Source organism: Phyllostomus hastatus, unplaced genomic scaffold (genome assembly GCF_019186645.2).
Source record: "Phyllostomus hastatus isolate PE091 unplaced genomic scaffold, TTU_PhHast_1.1 phas_contig_312, whole genome shotgun sequence".
NCBI classification, from domain to species: domain Eukaryota; kingdom Metazoa; phylum Chordata; class Mammalia; order Chiroptera; family Phyllostomidae; genus Phyllostomus; species Phyllostomus hastatus.
The window spans coordinates 1954278-1976661 of record NW_025333849.1 but is presented as its reverse complement, the minus strand read 5'-3'; the positions used below and the strand labels follow the sequence as shown (position 1 = coordinate 1976661).

At 43.3% G+C, this 22384-nt stretch overlaps 1 protein-coding gene across 3 annotated transcripts in view; it reads right to left on the bottom strand.

Moving 5' to 3' along the window:
- Positions 1 to 2448: 2448 nt before the first annotated feature.
- FANCC (FA complementation group C) overlaps positions 2449 to 22384 on the bottom strand; it is a 306859-nt gene continuing 286923 nt past the window's right edge. For all 3 annotated transcript variants that reach the window (XM_045839834.1, XM_045839833.1, XM_045839835.1), the window contains 5 exons: positions 16768 to 16843; positions 14514 to 14595; positions 12055 to 12229; positions 8779 to 8985; positions 2449 to 3436 (listed from right to left, as the gene is read on the bottom strand). In XM_045839834.1, the coding sequence (XP_045695790.1) occupies positions 3233 to 3436; positions 8779 to 8985; positions 12055 to 12229; positions 14514 to 14595; positions 16768 to 16843 (744 nt within the window). In that variant the 3' untranslated portion in view covers positions 2449 to 3232. The remainder of the gene's footprint in view (positions 3437 to 8778; positions 8986 to 12054; positions 12230 to 14513; positions 14596 to 16767; positions 16844 to 22384) is intronic.

Below are 22384 nucleotides of genomic sequence, written 5' to 3'. Positions count from 1 at the left end.
CCAAGTCCCAATGCATATGTAGCCCCATGTCAGTGGGTGCTCAATAATGCCTTTTCTCCCTATAGTTTTTGACTCTGTCACCTTTGATTACCTCTTCTTAGAATAATTTTACTTATTTTCTATAGAGAAAAGACAAAGATAATTCAGTCCTTTCTCCAGCATGCTCTCTAAAAAACTTCATTATTAAGACTCGATAATTTTCTCTCAGCTTCACAGCTCCTATCGGTGACGTCAAACTTTGTCATGTGCACCTCAGGCCCAAACTGCAGCACTTTAAAGGGCTCCCCTCTCTTGCCCTCATTTCTCCTGGGCACCCATGTACCTCAGGTGGCACAGGCTACACTTTGGTGGTGACATTGCCCGAGCCTGCACCTGTGTCCCAGGCCAGCTGAGCCACTGCGGACGGAGCGGTGCTATCGTCCCTGGACGCCACTCCTGCCCTGCGGGGAGCACCGCGCCTCAACTGCACACTGCAGTGCCCACTCAGGGCCCCTCAGCCGGACCCCAGAAGTGCTCAGGGCCGCCCCTGAGATGCTCAACAGGTAGGCGTGCACAGAGACTTATCTTTGCTGGTTGCAATTAAAATTTTACTCTCTACAAATTTTACAGAAACGAATAGGGTCGGAGGCCTCCCAGGGCCTTGGAAGGGGCCTGGAAGTGAAAGGTCAGGCAGATCCAGCCTCATTAATGTCCTGATGGGCCTGCCCTTGGTCTCAGCCCATCAGGGTGGCCGAGTTCCCCATTCTCCTGTGGCCCTGCTCTGCCCAGGGTGCAAGGGCAGGTCTGGTGTGGTTGGTGGGAAACACAGGGGAGATAGCTGTCCCTTTCCTTCTTGAATGTTGTCAGCAAGGGCTGGCCTTGGCAGCCTTCATGCAACTAGAGAGGAAAACTGGGAGAACTTAGCCGTGACACTGAGTGGCTGGATCAGCCAGTCCTCTGGGTTTCCAGGTCTGAGGCCATCAAGTGTCTTCCTTGTAGAAGCTGCTCTCCATCGGATGTTCTGCTGGTCAGAGTGGCGGGCATGTGCCTGGCACAGACTGGGGAAGAAGCCCACCCGGAGCCCCCACTCTATGGCCACCGTAGAGCCTCCAGCCTCAGCCTTGCCGCTGGGCCCGCTCCTCAGGCCTCAGTGCTCTTGGCTCTCCACTGAAGGCTTAGTGTCCTTCAAGGGACTTCCCTGTGTATTTTCATCAGAGTCCATTTTTAGCTGGACCCCTACTTTGAACTTCTTTCAAAAAAAAGCCACATATGCAGACTTTCCCCAAAATCCAAGGCAGCTTCCAGAGGACGAGGTAGAGTTTACTGAATACTCCCCAGCCTGCCTGTCTTTCCCTGCCCTGATTGGCTAGGATGTGCAGGTATCTGTCTGGTCTGGTTTTCGAGGGGAGGGTGTGACTTCCCACCCTTCCACTGTGCACTCACCTCTATCTGGGCTGTGGGAGGCGCCTCACCCTCCTGGAACTGAGTGGAATGGGTGACCCTTCTAAAGGCGGAGCAGGAGCATGTGGCCGTTGAAGCTTCCCAGCCGCTCCTAGGCTTTGGGGAGCAGCCCCGCCCATGCTGCCACCCTCTGTTTCCTCCCCTTGTGAGCACCTTTATCAAGGTGGGAGAGGGCAAGGGGAGAAAATAAAATTAGTAAACAAATCAGTGCCTGTTATGTCCTCAATTAAAGTCTTTGTGGGTGTTCTTCACTCAAACAAAGGAGCTGCAGGTGTGCTGGGATCTCCCTGGGAGAAGCTTCGGTTTTGCCAGCTCAGACAGTCTGCTCAGTTGCCAACTCAAATGTCCAAGGCTTGGGAGAACTCAGGCTTTGTACAGAAATTGAGAGATACTAAGAAAGGGCTGAGGTATAGTCAAGACAGAAAAGAATCTTCCATAAATACACCTTCAAAATCTGAGGTAGATATTCATCTTGGTTTTTTTGTTTGCCATGAATACAGTGTGAATGGATGTCCACGAGCAAGCACACCCCAAAGGGAGGCCCGCTCCTGGTGGGCGCGTGCTTTGGGGCTTCCTCGTTCCCACCACACCGGGCTCCCTTCTTCCGTCCACAGAGGCTGATCGCAGCATGTGGAAGTGATGAGGATGACGGCAGTTGTGAGAAAAGTATTTTAACAGCACACCTTTTGTGTTGTGCCACTTGTCAAAGGAAGGCTCAGGTCAAAAGTTACTGGAATTTTCCAACTCTTCAGGTAGATCCATATACTGAAACAAGCATTTAACCTCAAAGCTCGACCTCTGTCTAATCCAACAAAACTTGACTCATACCTCAAGCAGGAGCCAAGACTGAGGGAGACTCAGCGATTACTAACACATAAATCCAAGTGGGCATAAAAGAACGTCTTGCATGACAAACAGTAAACAGAAAAGAGAAAACAATCAATATAAGTTAAGCATAAGCCTCAGAAGGAAAAAGTATCTTCAACTGATGCAAAGTAAATATTAACCTTGGGGTTACCGATTATTTATTAGAAATGTGCACTTCCATTTCACTTAACAAAACGATTGATACATAATGTTTTCTAATGTTTCTAGAATATGGCCTAGATCCCCTTCAGCCACCTCCGAGGCAGTGTGCGCTCCTTCAGTAGCAGCCAGTGTTCAGCAAACGAAAGCAGAGAGGCAGCCCCAGCCCTGGCTCCACTCCCAGGCAGTGCTGGCTCCACGGCCGCATTGGCACCCGTGCCCCGCTGACCACTGGTCCCTGCACTGCTGCTTGCTTCCTTCCCCAGCTTGCTCAGGGGCTGCCCAAGGGAAACTCTCCTTTCGGAACAATTTCTTAGGAAAGCAAGAAAGTGTGGCTTGATCTTAAATCCCTATGGATTAAAAGAAACACCAATACCAATGACCTGACATCTAAAAAACAGATCTGTGGAAAAGGGCTAAGTTACTTTCTAAACTGACCAGTGGCTCATGACCAATTTCTGGGTCCAAAGACTTTGAAACATTCAAATAACAGTCATGCATCTTGGTTCAGTAAGGGGAAAAAAAGAAGGAAAAATCTGTTCTCCCATCTGAGCCTTTTCTCCCATGATTCTCTAATTGACACCCAGGCTGAGTAGGTAGAGAGAAGGTTGAAGGCGTAAAATCCAGTCAGTAGCCTGACTGTGAGCTAAAGTACCTGTTTTCTCACTTTGTAAAATAGGCACCACCAGAACTTGCCAAGATATTTATGGCTTATTGTCACTACTCACAGAGGGTACCCATTCCACAAAGAAGCAGGCCCATCATTTCAGCCTGTGGCCCCAGTGAGCCCAGGCTGTATGGCAGCTACATGGCCAACAGGCCTGTGCTCAACTCTCACAAGCAGCTCCGTAAGGAGCTCTCTGGCCAGTTTCCTTGATGCTGGGGCTTCCATGCAAAGATGATCCCATCTGTACAAGGTCTGGTCAAGAAAGCTGATAATCTCATGGGTCATCTCATCGGTCTGAGCCATCTGCAATGACAGAGAAGCCAAATTAAAACACTTTCCAGGCAGAACCGTCTCTTTGTCCAGCATCAATCGTAACCATCCTGTCCCAGAAAAGCAGCTGCATTCCTCTCACCTCCAGAGGGCTCTTGTTTTGTTTTCAAGGTGACTGGCAAGAAAGTCTGTTCTCAGAGGCTGGCCATCCACTGAGCAGAGGCATTTCCTAAGGACCTCCCTCTCTCCTGACAGAATGGCTACAAGCAAGCACCTCATTTCCTGGAATGCCAGTCACAAGCTTTGGGATTTCTTACTGGGGGAGCAAAGGCAAATGGATGTGCTGGAGCCTGACTTTCTGCAAAAGGCTCACACTAATATGACAACTGGAAAATGCTGAAAGGAACATGCCACCTGTTTTCACACAAACCGCTTTATAAATGGCATTCTTGGGCCAGCAACCCGGGACACTTGTTTTTTAAAGGCATCTAAAATTTTAACACCTGATTCTCAAGGAAAGCAGGAAACAGGGATTGTTTGTTCTGCTAAATACAGCCTAAAGGGATTCTGGTTGTTGGTGCCCATCAATATTTTCCTACGAATTTCAGTTCAGCAGAAAGGGAAGGGTAAGAACCTCACAATTTAGCTGCATGAAGAATTTATTGTTGTTTTTTTTTTTGATGCAAGTGTCATTAAGTTGTCCATTTTTTTAGAGTAAGCTACCTATTTGTGGGTATCAGTTTATATTGAATCCTTAACCAAATGTGTAAGTAGCAAAAGCAGCCAAGGGACAGCTTTTTCTCCATCTCCACATGGGGCCCTTTTGGTAGGGTGAGCAGCCTGGTTCACCAGGTACCACGCCACGGCCCAGGAAGCCCACTCTGACAATCCTCAGTCAAGGCAGACACTCTGGCAGCATGTGTGCTGGGTGAGCACAGCGCAGGAGGCAGGGGGCACATCTCCACAGTGTCAGCCATCTCCAACTCTGAGGCTCTGCTGGAGGGTGAGGCGCAGGCTGCAGTGCAGGTGGGGTTCACTGTGGCTCTTGGTATATCTATTAGCATTACCTGGTTTTTACTCAGATGTCACAAATGCCGTAGATGACTTTCCACAGATGCAGCCTCTGTTCTTTGTGGATGGAACACTGTAAGGTTCCCCAGGGTAGCTGTGGAAGAGTTCACCTACTACCTAGAACCTGAGGAGGGAAGACCACCTCCTGCTGCACTGCCCAGCGATCCCAGGAACTCCTCCAGCCCAGGGACAGGGAAGCAGGGTGGTGTGGCTGTCACAGATGAATGCGGTGGTACCATTCTAACCATGTGTCTTCTTTACAAGCCAATTCAATCCAACCCTGTTCTATTCAAGGTCTCTAGTCACAGACAACAGCCCACCTCCCTGCAGCTGAGGTCAGAAACTTGCACCCTGGTAGGGCTTGGCTGAGGCACATCAGCAAAAGGATTAAATTCATTTTGAGTTCAGCCACTACAGAACTGAACTCCCTATTTCAGATTCTAGCTAACTTTTGGCTGCTATTTTTGTGGTCCAGCAACCAAGGACAGAGGAGAGGGAGAGAGAAACATGAAGTCAGAGCAGGACAGGAGGCAAGAGATGAGCCCCAGGGCCCGGAGAAATCCAGCCTGCTCTTGCATCATCCTGAGCAGGCGGCGGAGCAGAGGAGAGTGAGCGGAGGAGCAGAACATGGGGTTGAAGGCATGAGGGTTCTGATGAATGAGTTTGAGGAAACTCTCAGAAGCTCAAGACTGGAAGAAACTGATGCATGGGGCCTCTGAGAGAAGCCAGAGGAAGCAGTAGGCTGGGAGCACTCTGTAGGAGAGGCTTGGGCGTAAGAGAAAGGAGGAGATGGAGGGATAGGACACCTTTAATGAAATGGAGCCCTTCGGTAAGGCAGTGACCCCTTGGAGAAGGTATGGAAAGAAGGCTTCGAAGAAACAGGGTTCAGACACACAGCCCTGCTGTTCATGTCCGGGTCTGGAGTATGCATGCTGTCCAAAGCTGATGCTGAGACAAGAGGGGCAAGACCAGGACCCAGGACTCAGCTGGCTCTGCTTGAGCCTCAGTTCACATCAGAGCTGGGCCAGGGCCTGGGTCCCCAGGTTGGTGAAGCCAGAGCTGCCGACAGGGAAAGGCCACCAAAGCCAATACTTCCACCATCTGGCCACTACCCAGGCCAAGCAGACCTGGCTCAGGACTCTTTCCAGGGTGCCAGAGAGGGAGGAGCAGACGAGATATGGAAGGTGAGGAGAAGCCCACGCAAGGCTGGCAATGCGCTGATGATTCCTCCGTCTGTCCTATTAGCAGTAGCTTTAGCCAGGCTGCCATCAGCCTGTCGGTGGCCACTGCAGGAAGCCTTGAGTTGGGAAGGCTGGTGTGTCAGTAAAAACTGTTTCAGAATATGTGCAAAGACAGGGCCCAGGAAGCTACTTGGCTTGGAGGGGCACCTTGGGTATGGTGACCACCCACCTGCTAAGAAGCCACTGTGTGAAGAGAAACACTAGCATTTTATCTGTCAATGATTTTTTTTTCCAGCTGAGCTGACTGACAAAACCTAATGATGATGCACCGGGGTTTTCAGTGTTCCCCTGGCCTGAGGTATTAATACACGGCTAGGTCTGAACAGTTCTGTGGAGATGGGCCTCCTGGCACATGCAGCACACCTGAACTCTGTGACAGGACCTAGCTCCTTATTCATAGCAGCTTCTTTGTGGGTGAGACCTGAGGACAGTCCATTCTGAATGGGGACTGTTAGCCTAGAATGGATGGGAATGTGTGTTGGACTAACTGAAGCAGAGACTGGGGTGTCTCTGAGGGGCTTTCTTTGGGTCATGCTCTCCCACACCCCATGGGCAGGGCCTGCCTTTCCACTCCCAGGTGACAGTCCCAGAGAGGAGTGGATGGAAGCCCCCAGGGAGAAGGAGGGCCAGGCTCCAACAGGTACCCAGGGCATGGGTTGGGGGTCAGAGGTCAGGTGACAAAAATGCTGCCAACACTTTCATGATTTAAAAGTGCCTGTTGTTGACTTTTTAAAATTACCTAATTTTGAAGGTTTTAGATTTATAATTTTACTGAAAGATAATACAGAGGGATCGCACATCCCACGCATCCACTTGTCAAGTTATTAACATCTTACATTAGTGCAGTACATTTTTCAGAATTAACGACCAAAACTGATACATTTTTATTAACTAAAATTCATACTTTATTTAGATTCCCTGTTTTTTCCTAATGTCCTTCTTTTGTTCCAGGATCCCATCCAAGGTACCACATTATATTCAGTCATCATGTTTCCTTAGGTTCTCAGACTTTCCTTGTTTTTGATGATCTGGACAGATTTGAGGAGCATCGGTTAGGTATTTTGACGAACGTCCCTTAATTGTCATTTGTCCATCATTTTTCTAAGGATTAGTCTGGGTCATATCGAGGGTTCACACAGCCAATACAACTCACCCTGTTGATGTTGACCTTGATCACCTGGCTGTGGGAGTGACTGATCAGTGACTATTACCTCACATGCCTGGCAGAGACAAAGGTGGTTGGTACCAGGCTCTACAGACATGTGGGCATTCTTTAGCTCTTACCGCTGGATGTGGAAGTGAGGTGAGCATTTTATCAAAGTACACAATAGATCATGGTTAGAGTAGCCCCTGAGGAGATGACGCCCCACACATGACAAGCAAGTCCTCTTCTACTCTTGGCAATGCCCAGGCCCTTGTATGGCTTCTCTTTGAGCATGCGAGAGGTGGGCCTGCCCACTCCACACAGACCATTTAACAAGGACTAAGGAGAACCTTCAAGGTGCTGGTCCCTGGGGTTCTCAGCAGCCCATCTGTCACTGTGACTTTCCCCATGCACACATTCACACTCAAACAGAGCCTTCCCTAGAAGGGAGCCAGAGGGGCCTCTGGGTGCTGGAACATTCCTTTCTTGATTTGATTGTTGGTTGTACGTGTGTTTTGGGTTGGGAAGATTCACTGAGCTATACATTTAATTATGTATATTATAGGGCAATAAAAAGTAAAAACAAACATAGGAATAAAACAAAATTCCAAGAGCCAGCATGTTGGTACTTTTTTCTGAGATGAGCATTTTTTATCATAGTAAAAATAAACATAAAATTTGCTATTTTAACCATTTAAACATGTAAAACTCAGTGGCATGAAGCACACTTACAGTGCTGGGCAACCATCCCCACCATCCGTCACCACCACTATTCATCTTCCCAAGCAGGAACTGTGTGCTCATGAAAAGCTAACTCCCCATCCTTCCCCATCACATCTAACACAGTGGTTCCATTATGTACTTTTAGAAATATGCACAACTCTTGCCTCCCAGTCCCTGGATAATCCCTATTTTACTTTTTGTCTCTACGAGTTTGCCTGTTCTGGGTACCTCATATAAGTGGAATCAGACAATGTTTGTCTTTTGTGACTGGCATACACCACATTTTGTTTATCCATTCACCTGTTGATGGACATTTGGGTTGTTTCCATCTTTGGACTATGTTTGTAATAGCATCCTAGTGGGTGTGGAGTGGTACCTCATTGTGGTTTTGATTTGCATTTTCCTAACAGCTAATCATGGTGAGCACTTTTTCATGTGCTTATTGGACATTTGCACATCTTTGGAGAAATGTCTGTTCAAATCCATTGCCTGTTTTTCAGTTGGGTTGTTTTTCTGTCGTTGGCTTATAAGAATTCCCAATATAGTTTAGATACCAAACCCTTATCTGATATACGATTTCCAAACATTTTCTTCCATTCTGTGAATTGTCTTTTCACACTTTTGATTGAGTTCTTTGATGCACACAGTTTTTAATTTTGATTAACTTCAATTTATCTATTTTTTCTTTTGTTGTCTATGCTTTTAAGTGTTATCACCCAAGAAATCACTGTCAAATTTAATATCATGAACTGTTCTTTACCCCTCATGTCAGCTGGGCTTCCAGAAGGATTTTTTTTGTAATTAACAAATAAAATTGTTAATTACGATTACAATCTGAACCACTGCAGTGAACACACTCTCACTGTGGCCTTGCTTCTCTTCATGAGGAGGAAGCAAGTCATGCACTGAGCTGAAAGAAGAGTACCTGGGGAGACAGGAAACCTAGCTGTTCCTATGTGCTCTGGGAGCAAGCCGTGTGACCCGGGAGAAGTCACAGCCTATTTCTGAGCCTCCATTTTCTCTTCTGTGACATGAAGGTGTTGCACGGGGCAGGTTCTGGGGTCCGTCCCAGCTGTCTACCTTGCTGTCTGTGTGTCCAGGTTTGGACAAGCATCCTGGTACACATACTCTTCAAAGGCCGGGTCCTTGGGTGACATGTGAATGAAAACTAGGATGCTAAGAAAGGGGACACTTACGAGGCTGATGACTTCCCAGGCAACTGCGTGGCCTCCAGGAGCCCAGAGTATGAAGTTCAGGAGAAGGTGCCTGATGAGCCGTCTGCAGGCAGGTGGCCTGGGGTTTCCACCTTGGCTCTCTCCAGTGGCTGCCTGCAGATCCCTGGCTGAGAGGGTCGGACTTCTGAGCAGCTTCATGAGGTGGCCGAGCACCACTTTCACCTCTTCCTGGGGAATGTAATTTCAAAAGTGAGAGATTAGGGAAGAGTCGGGACACACATAGTTCTGGGATTTATTCGGTACTTCGAAGCAACTCTCCAAAGGAAGAGAGGACCAGCGCCCAGGAAGGGCAGACCGAGGTAGCCCACCTGTGGGCTTCCACAGTGCTCCACACAAACCCAAATGGGTGTGATAGAAATTTCTTGACTTTCTTTCGTCTTGCTCACTAAGCAGCTAGGGCACTATGCCAGGAATTGACCTTTTCTTGTATGAAAGGAAGTGGAGAAAAGTCCTCAGCAGAATGTAGTCAGATTTTTATATTGTGGGAAAAAGAACAAAAGGCTCATTGAAGCCACTCACTATCACAGCCACAAATCAATGAAAGCCCCATGCTATCAGACCTCCGCTGAGCCAGTGTTCTGATAAGCATGAGGTTTTCCTTTTGCTATCTTCGGGCACGGGTGGGGTTGTGGGGAGAAGGATGGACACATACACACACATACACTTGCTTTGTTTTAGACACTGGGATAGTCTGTTCATACATGTTTAAAGCTCAAGTAGAGGTCACAAGTCTTTGAAATCCACACAATAATGGTGATTGTTATAGGTCTGTGGTTGTTTTTGCATTAAAAATATTTATTTCATGCTGAGACTTCTGCTTGCTGTAAGAATGGTACATCATTTATGACTTGGAAAACAAAGCAAGAACTGAAAGCCACAGGTCCAGAATGCTACATGGAACTCATGAACAGCAATGTTCCATCATTTTCAAAAGAATACATAGGCCTATTCTGAGAATTCCCATGACCAATTTTACGGATTTTGTGTGAGCCTTTTTTTGTGGGTGTTAAAGCCTCCTTCAATGAAGTCAGTCACAGACCCAGTACACTAGGACTGCTGTGTGAGTTGTTCTGGGGGTACAAGACCGTGAGAAACTGCACCATGGGGCTCTTCCATGGAGAGTGGCAGTGTCCCAACAGGAGAGGACCACTTTCCCCACCACTCTGCTGGCTGGCCCAGCCAGCCCTCATCTGATGGCATCTATGGGAGCACACAGAGGCCATCTAAGTGGACCTAGGAAGCTATGCCTTCATATCCATTCTCTTCTAGTCCAGTATTCTCTAAGACTCGATCTCCTTCCTCTTTATTTCATCCAAGACTGTCATTCCCTTCAAATGCCTTACTAACATGCCAATAACTAAATGCTTTCTAATTTTTTCAGAAGATACTTTCTTTCCTAAGTATTACTTTTTATTTTGTATTATAAAAATTTATAAATGCTCACTGTAGAAAATCTAAACAAAAAAGTGAAAAGAAAAAAATTAAAATGACCTATAACTCTACCATCCAAAGAGACTTGTTAAAAACTAGGCTTAGCAGCCTTTCTGTCCTTTCTCTGTGCATTGTGAACACAGAACTCACTGCACACAGCATTTTGTATCTTAGAGTTTTCTCTTCACAATGCACTTTAAGTAATTATAGTATCTTTAGAACATATTCTTTAAGAACATAAGTTTTCATGGTAGAACGCTATTTCATAGCTGGACTATACCACAATATTTATCCAATATCCCTATTATTGAAAGTTTAGGCCATTTTCAATGCTTGCAATTACAAAACAATGCTGTGATGATATTCTTGTACATAAATATTTGTATAGATCTCTAATTCCTCAGAGTAATTCCTAGGAATGGATCAACAGGTTTAAAGATTATGAGTCCACTGTTATCCAGGATGACAGAGCATATGCAGAATAAGGATTTTGTGTAGATTTTATTAAAGAAAGGATGAATTAATAAGTAGAAAGATATGCCAATGCAGAACTTTGTAGAAATTAAATCTTACTAGACAGATTATCTCTCTACACTTCAAAAGTGAATCTTTGTCAGTTTCTATGATCGATATGGAACTTAACAATAAGCTACCAACTTAACTTATACAGAATAAAATATTTACAAATACATATAAGGGACTTTAGAAGTCAGTACAGCTTCATACATTTTAATTATTATGAAAATTAGATGATGAAAACATAAATAAAATTTTCCTTAATGTGATATTTTAAGAGGGAAGAAATAGGTTTTCTTTTCAATCAGATAGCCTCAAATACATATGTGGATTGTGTTAATTTCTAAATAGTGTTCTACTTTTGATCCAAAATGTATTATCACCAAATTTCAACTCTGTAAAACCCCAAAGTGTTCTTTCCAGTGCCATGCAAGCCTTTACTGAAGTAAAATACAGACATATCTTTGCTGGTCTCTGCTTTTCTCAATCAACAGAGAACACCAAGCAAACAGGCATGCTGTTCTTTTTAATTATTAAAATCAATGAAAAGTCCTGGCAATTGAAGTTTTAAAAACCAACAAATAAATGTTTGCAAGGGAGGTGCCAATGCCTTTAATCAGAACATTGCTTCCTGTAATTATTACATTCTACATAAAATAACAACCATCTCTGCCACAGACAGTTAGCCAGGCCTGTATTTAGCTGCTCTGTTATTTAGGAAATGACCAAGTCCTTTTTCAGAAGCAAAGTGGTTAATATCATGTGATTACTTTAGTAAGAATTCTAAACAAAGCCAGTAATGTGAGGACCTGCTGACTGATCCAAGAAAACAGTAAGTCTGGACGGAAGCAGACTCAGCCCAGCCCTTGCTCAGAAGACAGAGCTCCTCGGGAGGGTGGTCAGGACTCTGCATGGCGTCCCGAGGGCCAGGCATGGCTATAAATGAGGGCAGCCAGGAAAACTGAGCAAGAGCAGAGAAAATGACCTGGGGACAGAAGGGCTGCACCTCACCTCCTCAGTGCTTTCCAGGAGAGCAGAGTGGCAGCATCTGGTCTCTGGTCAACTCTGTGAACACCAGGAAACATCTCCTACAAGCCCAGTACACAATCACTCATGCAGGTGACACTTACTCGCTACCATAAGGAACTGAGAGCACTCAATGCTTAAGTATCTGGGGCATTAGTGAAAGCCAAACCCACCACAGATCCCATTTCCCATAGGTCCTGTTTCTCTTTTCAGCTCAGGACAGACTGACCCTGAGCGCCATACACACTGCATACTGCCACTCACCATGGTCTGTGCTCTCCGCTGACTCCCATCACATGGGCTGTAGCTGAATGCCAAGAGCCACAGCAAGGCCTCAGGGGGTTCAGCTTCTGACATCAGTAGCTGCTCAGCCACCATCTCTGCCCATCCTCCAAAGTGAATGAACAAAAACCAGCTCTCAAAGGGGCCTCTGGAGGACCTGGAACAGAACCAAAACACATGGCAGCCAGGCAACTTGATTTTTTTGCTTTTGGTTCTTAAAGCAACTGCAATGTCTGTGAATGGTTGGCTTAAATTATTCTTACCCACTGAAGTACAACTTGCAAGGAATACAAGTTAGACTCAGAAAAATAGCTCACAATGCCACTCTGAACTCATCATAAAACCTTCAAAGGCATACCTCTCCAAACCTCAGTGCCCCGAGAACTCAGACATTTAAATCTTCATATTCAGGAACTTGAGTGGCTGCAGACCTTTGAGAAAGGAAGATGTTGGCCCATGACCAGCAGGAATGATGCAGGATGAGAAGCTGCGGGGGCGCCTCTCTGCCTCCGGCCTGCAGACCTGGGCTGCTGTGCAGAGCGGGGCCTCCCAGCCACAGGAGCCATGCAGGTGCTCCAGGGCAAGAAGGGAGGAGGGTCCTCAGGGTCCAAATGCAGACCCCAGAAGGGGCACAGGCAGAAACATGTGCTGTGCCCTTTCTGACAAAGCACAAGGTTCTGGTTGGTATTTTGGCAATTACAGATTTTTAATGGACTGTATATTGTATTCTTTTCTGTCATCATGTATAGTCTTTGTGAAGCTATCCTTTTGTCACACTGAAAACTGGGAGTTGCAATGGTTGTTTAAACCATTGCTCAAGGTGAAGACCCATCAACTTTACATGGCAGTGATAGTAGTTTAACATCTCCCCTGGAAAAAAAATGGATCAGGACTGTCCTGAGATCACTTAAGATCAGAACTTTCCTTCTGAACTGAGGACGCCCCTGGGACAGGAGAGCTCCAGGACACTCTGCAGTGCTCTGTCTTTGGTGGATCAGGGTCCATATTCCTCTGCTTGACCCACGAAAGTTCCAAGCACTGCCCTTGCCTCCCCTGGTTATGGCTTTCCTCCTGTCCAAGTTCTCACTGAGAATAACTGATGAAATGTTCTGAAATTTAGCTTGCAAGACAATGAAGAGAAATGGAAGGAAGGGCAGTCTTACTGTTTCCCACAAGAGGGCGAGTCGATGTTACTTGGGTCATGTTAGTGGTGGGCTGGGTCATGACATCGCAAAAGCAAGGAAGAGGCTCCAGAGGGTCTCCTCCCCGCAGCCCTCATGGACGGTAAGCTGAGCAGAGGGCCTCTAGTGCACCCTGCTCCCAGGTGGGCATTATGCTTATATCAGGGTTCAAGATCTGCAATGCAGGGTTGGCTCTGGTCATTCTCCCTCTTTCCTACCAGTAACTGAGTGTCGAGGCAGTCCCATGTAGCTGTCTGATAAAGTGCCAAAACCTGCCCACAGACTCCTCCCTACAGATGGACCCCAAAGCCTAGTTAAGGCAGATCTAGGTTAGGTAGGATTCTCATGGGGCTTGGGAATCAAGGTTCCATGCTTCAATAGAGGAAGCCAGAAAGGGTACAAGCAGGACTGCCAGTGTGGCAGGTCAATTGATTTGGCCAGCACGCTGATCCCTACTTGGCTACCAGTTCTTTTTGTCTCTTCCATTGGTGAGAGGCCTGTGGAGGGGAGGAGGAAGGACCTGGCACTCCAGGAGTGACCACGAACACAGAGTACCACCTCTAATCTGTGGCGGCTCTGAGATGAGAGTACCGAGAATTCCAGGAGGAAAAACTGGCAGGTGGAACAAACACAGACAGTCTTCTAGGCTAGCATAGAAAATGAATAAAATATATTCTAAAAGCAAGAAATTTAAGAGGAAGCTGAAGTCAGTTATGTTACAAAGAACTTAACAAAGCCTAAATGTGAATACTTCCAGGAAAATCAGCCACATAAGAAGGTACTGGATATCATAATGTTAATATCATAATAGCATTTTTAAATTTTAGATAAGTATTTATGACAAAGAGGAGGAAAAAGAAACATTGTATCCCACTATATAGGAGCAGTTTAGAATTTCCTCCCGTAGAGAGGCAGAGAGAAGACAAGGAGCAGACAGGCATTCCTCTCCTGCATGCCCAGGAGTTCATAGCATGTGGGCACCGCTTTTTTTCAGGATCTGTTCTTTTTATTATTATGCTTGTATATTTCAAAATCTAATACTATACAAGGTATTCACATATGCATGCCTATTTATTCTGAGAAGCACAAAGTGGTCCAAGCAGCTCTGTGCTTCCTCTACTTCTCACTCAGCAGTGTGCTTAGCTGTGAGGGAATGGTCACAGACCAACAATGCCCTTCCATCAGCCCTGCTAAAGCGAAGACAAGGGTCCAGAGAAACCATGTGGGAAGCACTCCTAGGAGTCATTAGGGTTTGCTTACCTGGGAGTCTGGTCTTCCACTACTTCTCTGAGCATTTCAGAAATACGTTTCAGTGGCTGGTGCCACAGTCCCTGTGGGATATCTGTGGGTGAAAAGAGAGCAGAAGAGAACTGAAGAAATGTCAAACCTATTAGGTAGTAACCACCTGCAGCTAAGGCTGGAAGAGTTTAAGGGAAAAGCCATTCTTTTTTCCTGGTCAGTGGAGCTCCGCCAGCACCCATCACTCAGGCCTGGGAAGAAACACTGTGAGTGTTACACAAGGCCAACTTCAGGGGCTAAACTCAGGTATGTGGAGTCAGCAGAGACTGCATGAGGAGCCCACCCTGTGATTCAGAAATGCTATGCTGCAGATGCCCAGGTTTTTCCTTTTCTACCTACCTACCCCCTCCTCTACTGCTAACAATTTGTGACATTAAAATACATGGAGACTAATAAAACAGTCACTAAGAAACTAGGAGTGGGCTGCCCAACTGTTTTTCTATGATTTGTGACGAATTTATAATGTGATCACAGGCTTATAGTAAAGAAAAGGCTAGTGAAAAAATCATGGGTATCATACAAACAAATGCCCTTTCTTGAGTTAATTTCTCTGGTTTCACAATTAAACACATTTGAGTATGTATCTGCTGTTTTAAACATCTGAAAAAGGTTACCATATTTGCATGTAGTGATAGATTCTATAATTGTATCCACGAGGAAAATAATGTGAGAGTATGACTGCTACTCCACAAATGTTACAGATTAAAGGGTCAGACAGTCTCCCCCTCCCTCCTCTGAACCCCTAGAACTCTTCATTTGTAGCCTTTGAAGGCGTTTTCATTTTCTTCTTTATATTGGTTGTTTAGATGCCTATTTTATGTCCCCTCTACTTACAGTTCCTAGGGAGTCAGGGCTCATAAGTGATTCATCTTTCATGCCCCATAGGACTTTACAGTGGGCACAAAATCAATTTCGGATGAATAGAAGATTCTTCTATTAAAAACACTTTAATTTGTGAATATAACATTGTTTTTTTCTAAAAGTAATATGCAGAAAACTGTTCAGAAACTAGCATAGGAAGCTCTTGTACTCCTGTGTGAATTTACTTATCCTGTGACAAGTCTGGGATAATCACACCAAGGAAAGGTAAGTAGGCCGAGGTCATGCCCATATACCACACACCACCTAATCTTCTGTTTAGAGATCTCCAAACTTAAAAAATAACAAGTCCAATACTTCTCTGGAGCCACACAGGCTGACCTTAAGTTATGGTGATCTGACTTAAGCTGTGAGGTGTAGCCCTGGAAAGTGAATTACTGACTTCTCTGTCTTGTTATTCAAGTTTTCTCATTGTGTTTCCACAGGTTAAATTTCACAGAACTGTTGGCCAGAGATCCCACTGGCCCATCACCACCTCTGTCTCTAGTATCCTAGAAGACAGTGTCAGATGGGTCACTTCACATGAGAACCTATGTCTTTTTAAAAAAAGGAAGAGAAATTCAGGTTTTATAAAATGCTGTGAAACCAATTCATCTACTTCTTTAAATGAATCTACTTACCCTAGTCTCAGGAAAAAGGCATGCAAAAAATGGCATAAAAAGGAAGTATTACTGGTTCTTTCACTCTTTCCTCTTACCTTCCCCAGTCAGTAAAGTGCGTTCTTCCCTCATAGGCATGTTAACAATCAACACGTTGAATTAAGTTGAATTCAGGATGGAACTATCATTTCCCCAACTGGTAATGGGCTATGGAAGGCTGGCAAATGGACTCAAAAAAGGCTGTGGTCTAATACAGTTATGGAATTCTTTCAAAAGCCTTCCTTGACTTGGTTAGGAGAACTTTCCCTTACATTTCCTTGGCTTCATTCATCCTTTTATCTTTTCCTTTGCAACAAGGGGCATGGAGTAGAAAGAGTGAAATACAAATAAATGTACTGTTTTATTCTAACTCAGCCAAGTCTTAGCCTGTTCCTGGCATCTAGGTGGATCTGGCTAGCAGCAGAGGACTTGTATCCAGAGCATACTATCAAAACTTAACAAGAGGCCATTTTTTTTCTGTTTTCCTTCTTTTGGTAAATGATCCTAACTAGGATATCAAGCAAGCTGACATATCAAAATCCACAGAATGTGAGACCCTGAGAGCTTAAAGAGATGCCGGAGAGAACTACTTCTATCTCCTTTGTTTTACACTAAGGAACTGGGAGAGAAGGGTTATGATTTGGCAGTGCTCTTTCCCAGAATTCATCTTAATATGGACAGAACCAATCTTTACATACCTTTTGGGTGTTGGATTAGCACCGTGACAAGAGATGGAGAAGCGTAAGGAAAGTAGGTCTTGAGTGTAAACTTCAGCTACAATAGAATAAAAAATTCAAAACTGTGTGAACATTAAGATTGGAAGTAGTGCTAAGAAAATACAAAAGCTTGCATCCTGTGCCCCAAAAGGACCCATTAGTACTAGCATCATCAGAATGTTTTCTTAAACATTTATTTCTTTCTTTAAAAAAAAAAAAAGATGCTTCCAGGAATCTAATAAAGTCACCTTTTGGGACGTACAAAAAATAAAGCTATGCTTAAGAAAAATAAACTTATGATATAAACTATATCAGTTTATATCAGTTCTTCACTTCACATAGACCTAATTATACACATAAATCTTCTGTTTAAGAGTTTCCAAGGCAGTTGTGAGATGGGTTTTCCTTAAACTTACCATTTTATAAATTTTCAGTTACTGTTCAATTACTTACAAATACATTATTATGTAAGTTTCAAGTGTACACCACAGTGATTAGACATTACATAACTTAATAAGTGGTCATGCTGATAAATCTTGCACCATCTGACACCATACAATGTTGTTAGACTATTATTGACTATATTCCCTATGCTGCACTTTATATCTCCATGACTATTCTGTAACAATAGATTTGTACTTCTTAATCCCTTCACATTTTTCACCAAGTCCTCCAAACATCCTCCCATCTGACAATTGTCAAAACGTTCTCTGTACCCATGAGTCTGTTTCTGTTCTACTTGTTCCTTTATTTTGTTTTTTAGATTCAGTTGATACACATGTATTTATTGCCATTTTATTGTTCATATTTTCCCCTCTTTCCACCTCCTCCTCCTTCTTCAAGACCTTTTAACATTTCATATAATACAGGTTTGGTGATGAACTCCTTCAGCTTTTTCTTTTCTGAGAAACTCTTAATTTGTCCTTTGATTCTAAATGGTAGCTTTGTTAGGTACAGCAATCTTGGTTGTAGGTCCTTGCTTTTCATCACTTTAAATATTTCTTGTGCATCCCTTCTAGACTGCAAAGTTTCTGTTGAGAAAGCAGCTGATAGCCTTATGTGCACTCCCCTGTAGGTAACTAATTGCTATTAAGATTCTCCCTTTGTTTTTAACTTCTGGCATTTTATTCTGACGTGTCTTGGTGGGCCTGTTTGGGTTCATTTTATTTGGGATGCTCTACACTTCTTGGACTTGGATGTCTATTTCCTTCACCAAGTTAGGGAAGTTTTCTGACATTTTAAAAAAATTGTCATTCAATTATATTTGTCTGCATTTTCTCCCCATCACTCGCCCCCTGCCCAACCAAACCCACCTCCCTCCCTTGCTTCCACCCTCCCCCTTGGTTTTGCCTATGTGTCCTCTATAGTAGTTCCTGAAAACCCTCCTCCCCACAGTCCCCTTGCCCTTCCCCTCTGGCTACTGTTAGATTGTTCTTAATTTCATTGTCTCTGGTTATATTTTGTTTGCTTTTATCTTTTGTTGATTATGTTCCAGTTAAAGGTGAGATCATATAATATTTGTCTTTCACCGCCTGCTTATTTCACTTAGCATAATGCTCTCCAGTTCCATCCATGCTGTTGTAAAGGGTAGGAGATCCTTCTTTCTCTCTGCTGTGTAGAATTCCATTGTGGAGATGATGTACCATAGTTTTTTTATCCATTCATTTACTAATGGGCACCTAGGTTGCTTCCAGCACTTGGATATTGTAAATTGTGCTGCTATGAATACTGGGGTGCATATGGTCTTTTGGATTGGTGTTTCAGGGTTCTTAGGATAGAATCCTAGCAGTGGAATTGCTGAGTCAGAAGGCAGGTCCATTTTTAGTTTTCTGAGGAAATTCCATACTGTTTTCCCATAGTGGTTGTACCAGTCTGTAATCCCACCAACAATGCACCAGGGTGTCCCTTTCTCCACAATCTCTCCAACACTTGTTGTTTGTTGCTTTTTTTATGATAGCCATTCTGACTGCTGTGAGGTGGTATCTCAATGTGGTTTTAATTTGCATCTCTCTGATAGCTAGCAATATCGAGCATCTTTTCATGTGTCTCTGGACCCTCTCTGTATGTCCTCTTTGGAGAAGTATCTGTTCAAATCCTTTGCCCATGTTTTAATTGGGTTGCTTGTCTTTTCAGAGTGGAGTCATGTGAGTTCTTTATATATTTTGGAGATTAAACCCTTGTCTGAGGTATCATTGGCAAATATGTTTTCCCACATGGTTGGTTCTCTTTATTTTACTACTGTGTTCCTTAGTCATGCAGAAGCTTTTAATTTTGATGAGATCCCATTTGTTTATTCTTTCCTTTATGTCCCTTGCACTAGGGGACATATCAGTGAAAATACTGCTACGTGAAATATCTGAGAGTTTCCTGCCTATGTTCTCCTCTAGGACTTTAATGGTGTCACAGCTTATATTTAAATCTTTTATCCACCTTGAATTTATTTTTGTGTATGGTGTAAGTTGGTGCTTGAGTTTCACTTTTTTGCATGTAGCTGTACAGTTCTCCCAACACCATTTGTTGAAGAGGCTATTTTTACTCCATTTTATGCTGCTGCCCCCTTTGTTGAAATATTAATTGACCGTAGAAACTTGGGTTTATTTCTGGGCTCTCTGTTCTGTTCCATTGGTCTATGTGCCTGTTTTTATGCCAGTACCAGGCTGTTTTGATTACAGTAGCCTTGTAATACAGTTTGGTATCAGGTATTGTGATCCCTCCTACTTTACTCCTCTTTCTCAAAATTGCTGCAGCTATTCGGGGTCATTTATGGTTCCATATAAATTTTTGAAGTGTGTGTTCTATATCTGTGAAATATGCCATTGGTACTTTAATAGGTATTGCATTGAATGTGTAAATTGCTTTGGGTAGTATGGACATTTTGATGATGTTAATTCTTCCAATCCATGAACATGGTATATGTCTCCATTTGTTTGTGTCTTCCTTGATTTCTTTCTTCAATGTTGAGCAGTTTTCGAGTATAGGTCTTTTACCTCCTTGGTTAGGTTTATTCCTAGGTATTTTATTTTTCTTGTTGCTATATCAAATGGGATTTTTTTCTTGGTTTCTGCTTCTGATGTTTTGTTGTTGGTATACAAAAATACCTTTGGATTCTGGATGTTGACTTTGTATCCCACTGTTTTGCCAAATTCATTTATTAGGTCGACCAATTTTTTTGGCCTAGTCTATAGGATTTTCTATGTACACTATCATGTCATCTGCAAACAATGACAGTTTTGTTTCATCCTTTCCAATTGGATGCTTTTTATTTCCTTTTCTTGTCTGATTGCTGTGGTTAAAACTTCCAATACTATGTTGAATAGAAGTGGTGAAAGTGGACAAACTTGTCTTGTTCCTAATCTTAGTGGGAAAGCTTTTAGTTTTTGCCCATTGAGTATGATGTTGGCTGTAGGTCTCTCATATATGGCCCTTATTATGTTGAGGAATGCCCCCTCTATTCCTACTTTGCTGAGTGTTTTTATCATAAATGGGTGCTATACCTTATCAAATGCTTTTTCTGCATCTATTGATATGATCATGTGATTTTTGTTTTTGCTTTTGTTTATGTGATGGATTACATTAATTGATTTGCAAATATTGTATCATCCTTGTATCTGTGGGATGAATCCCACTTGATCATGGTGTATGATCTTTTTAATGTGTTGCTAGATGTGGTTTGCCAATATTTGAGGATTTTTGCATCTATGTTCAGCAGTGATATTGGCCTGAAGTTTTCTTTCTTTGTCGTGTCGTTATCTGGTTTTGGGATTAAGATGATGCTGGCTTTGTAAAAAGAGTTTGTGAGTCTTCCATCATTTTGAATTTTTTGGAATAGTTTGTGAAGGATAGGGGTTAGCTCTTCCTTAAATGTTTTGTAGAATTCTCCTGTGAAACCATCCAGTCCAGGGCTTTTCTGTGTTGGGAGTTTTTTGATTACTGCTTCCATTTCATCTGCTATTATTGATTTGTTCAGGCTTTCTGCTGCTTCTTCATTGAGTTTTGGAAGATTATATTTTTCTAGAAATTTGTCCATTTCACCTAGGTTTTCAAATTTCTTGGCATACAGTTCTTTGTAGTAATTTCTTACAATCCTTTGTATTTCTGTGGTATCAGTTGTAATCTCTCCTCTCTCATTTCTGATTGTGTTTATTTGGGTCCTCTCTTTTTTTCTTGATGAGCCTGCTTAAAGGCTTGTCAGTTTTGTTTATCTTTTCAAGGAACCAGCTCCTGGTTTCATTGATCCTTAGAATTATGCTTTTAGTCTCTATGTCATTTAATTCTGCTCTAATCTTGGTTATTTCCTTCCTTCTACTTGCTCTGGGCTGTCTTTGTTGTTGTTCCTTGAATTCTTGTGGGTGTAGGATTAGGTTGTTTGAAATGTTACTATCTTTTTTAGGTAGGCCTGTATTGCTATGAACTTCCCTCTCAGGACTGCCTTTGCTGTGTCCCATAAGTTTTGGGTTGTTGTAAATCCATTTTTGTTTATTTCCAGAAACTTTTTGATTTCTTCTCAAAGTTCTAAAAAAGTTCTAATCTCATTCTTGACCCACTCATTGTTTAATAGCATGCTATTCAATCTCCATGATTTTGAGTGTTTTGGGTTTTTTCCCTTGGGGTTGGTTTCTAGTTTCAGTTCCTTGTGGTCAGGAGCTTCACATGATTTCAATTTTCTTGAATTTGTTGAGGCTTGTTTTGTGTCCTATCATGTGGTCTATCTTTGAAAATGTTCCATGGGCATTTGGAAAGAATGTATATCTAGCGTGTTTGGGATGAAAGGCTCTATATCTATCGGTTAAGTCCATTTCATCTAGGGCATTGTTCAATGCCACAATATCTTTGTTGATATTTTGTTTCAAAGATCTGTGCATTTTTGACAGTGGGGTGTTAAATCCCCTAGTATAACTGTGTTGCTGTCAATATCCTTCTTGAAGTCCCCCAAGATTTTCTTTATGTATTTGGGTGCTCCTATGTTAGGTGCATATATTTACAATGTTTATGTCTTCTTGGTGGATTCTTCCCTTGAGTATTATGAAGTGGCCTTCTGAGTGTTTATGGCTGTTTTTTTGAAATCAATTTTGTCTGATATGAGTATTGCCACCCTGCTTTTTTTTCCCCCTGTCCGTTTGCTTGGAAAATTTGTTTCCAGCCCTTCGCTCTCAGTCCATGTAGGTCTTTTGTCCTGAGGTGGGTCTCTTGTAGGCAGCATACATGTGCGTCATGCTTTCTTATCCACTCAGCTATTCTATGTTTTTTGATGGGAGCATTTAATCCATTTACATTTAAGGTTTTTATCGATAGGTACATATTCACTGGCATCTTTTTATACCTGTGTTCCTCTCTCTTCCTTAAAGCAGTCCCATTAGCATTTCTGGCAGAGCTAGTTTGGTAGAGGTGTATTTTTTTAGACTTCTTTTGTCTGAGAAGCTCCTTATTTGGCCTTCTATCTTGATTGAGAGCCTTGCTGGGTAAAGTAGTCTTGGTTGCAGGCCTCTGGTTCTCATTACTTGGAATATATCTTGCCATTCTCTTCTGGCTTGGAGCGTTTCCACTGAGAAGTTAGCTGCTAACCTTATCGGGGCTCCCTTGTATGTTACTTCCTATTTCT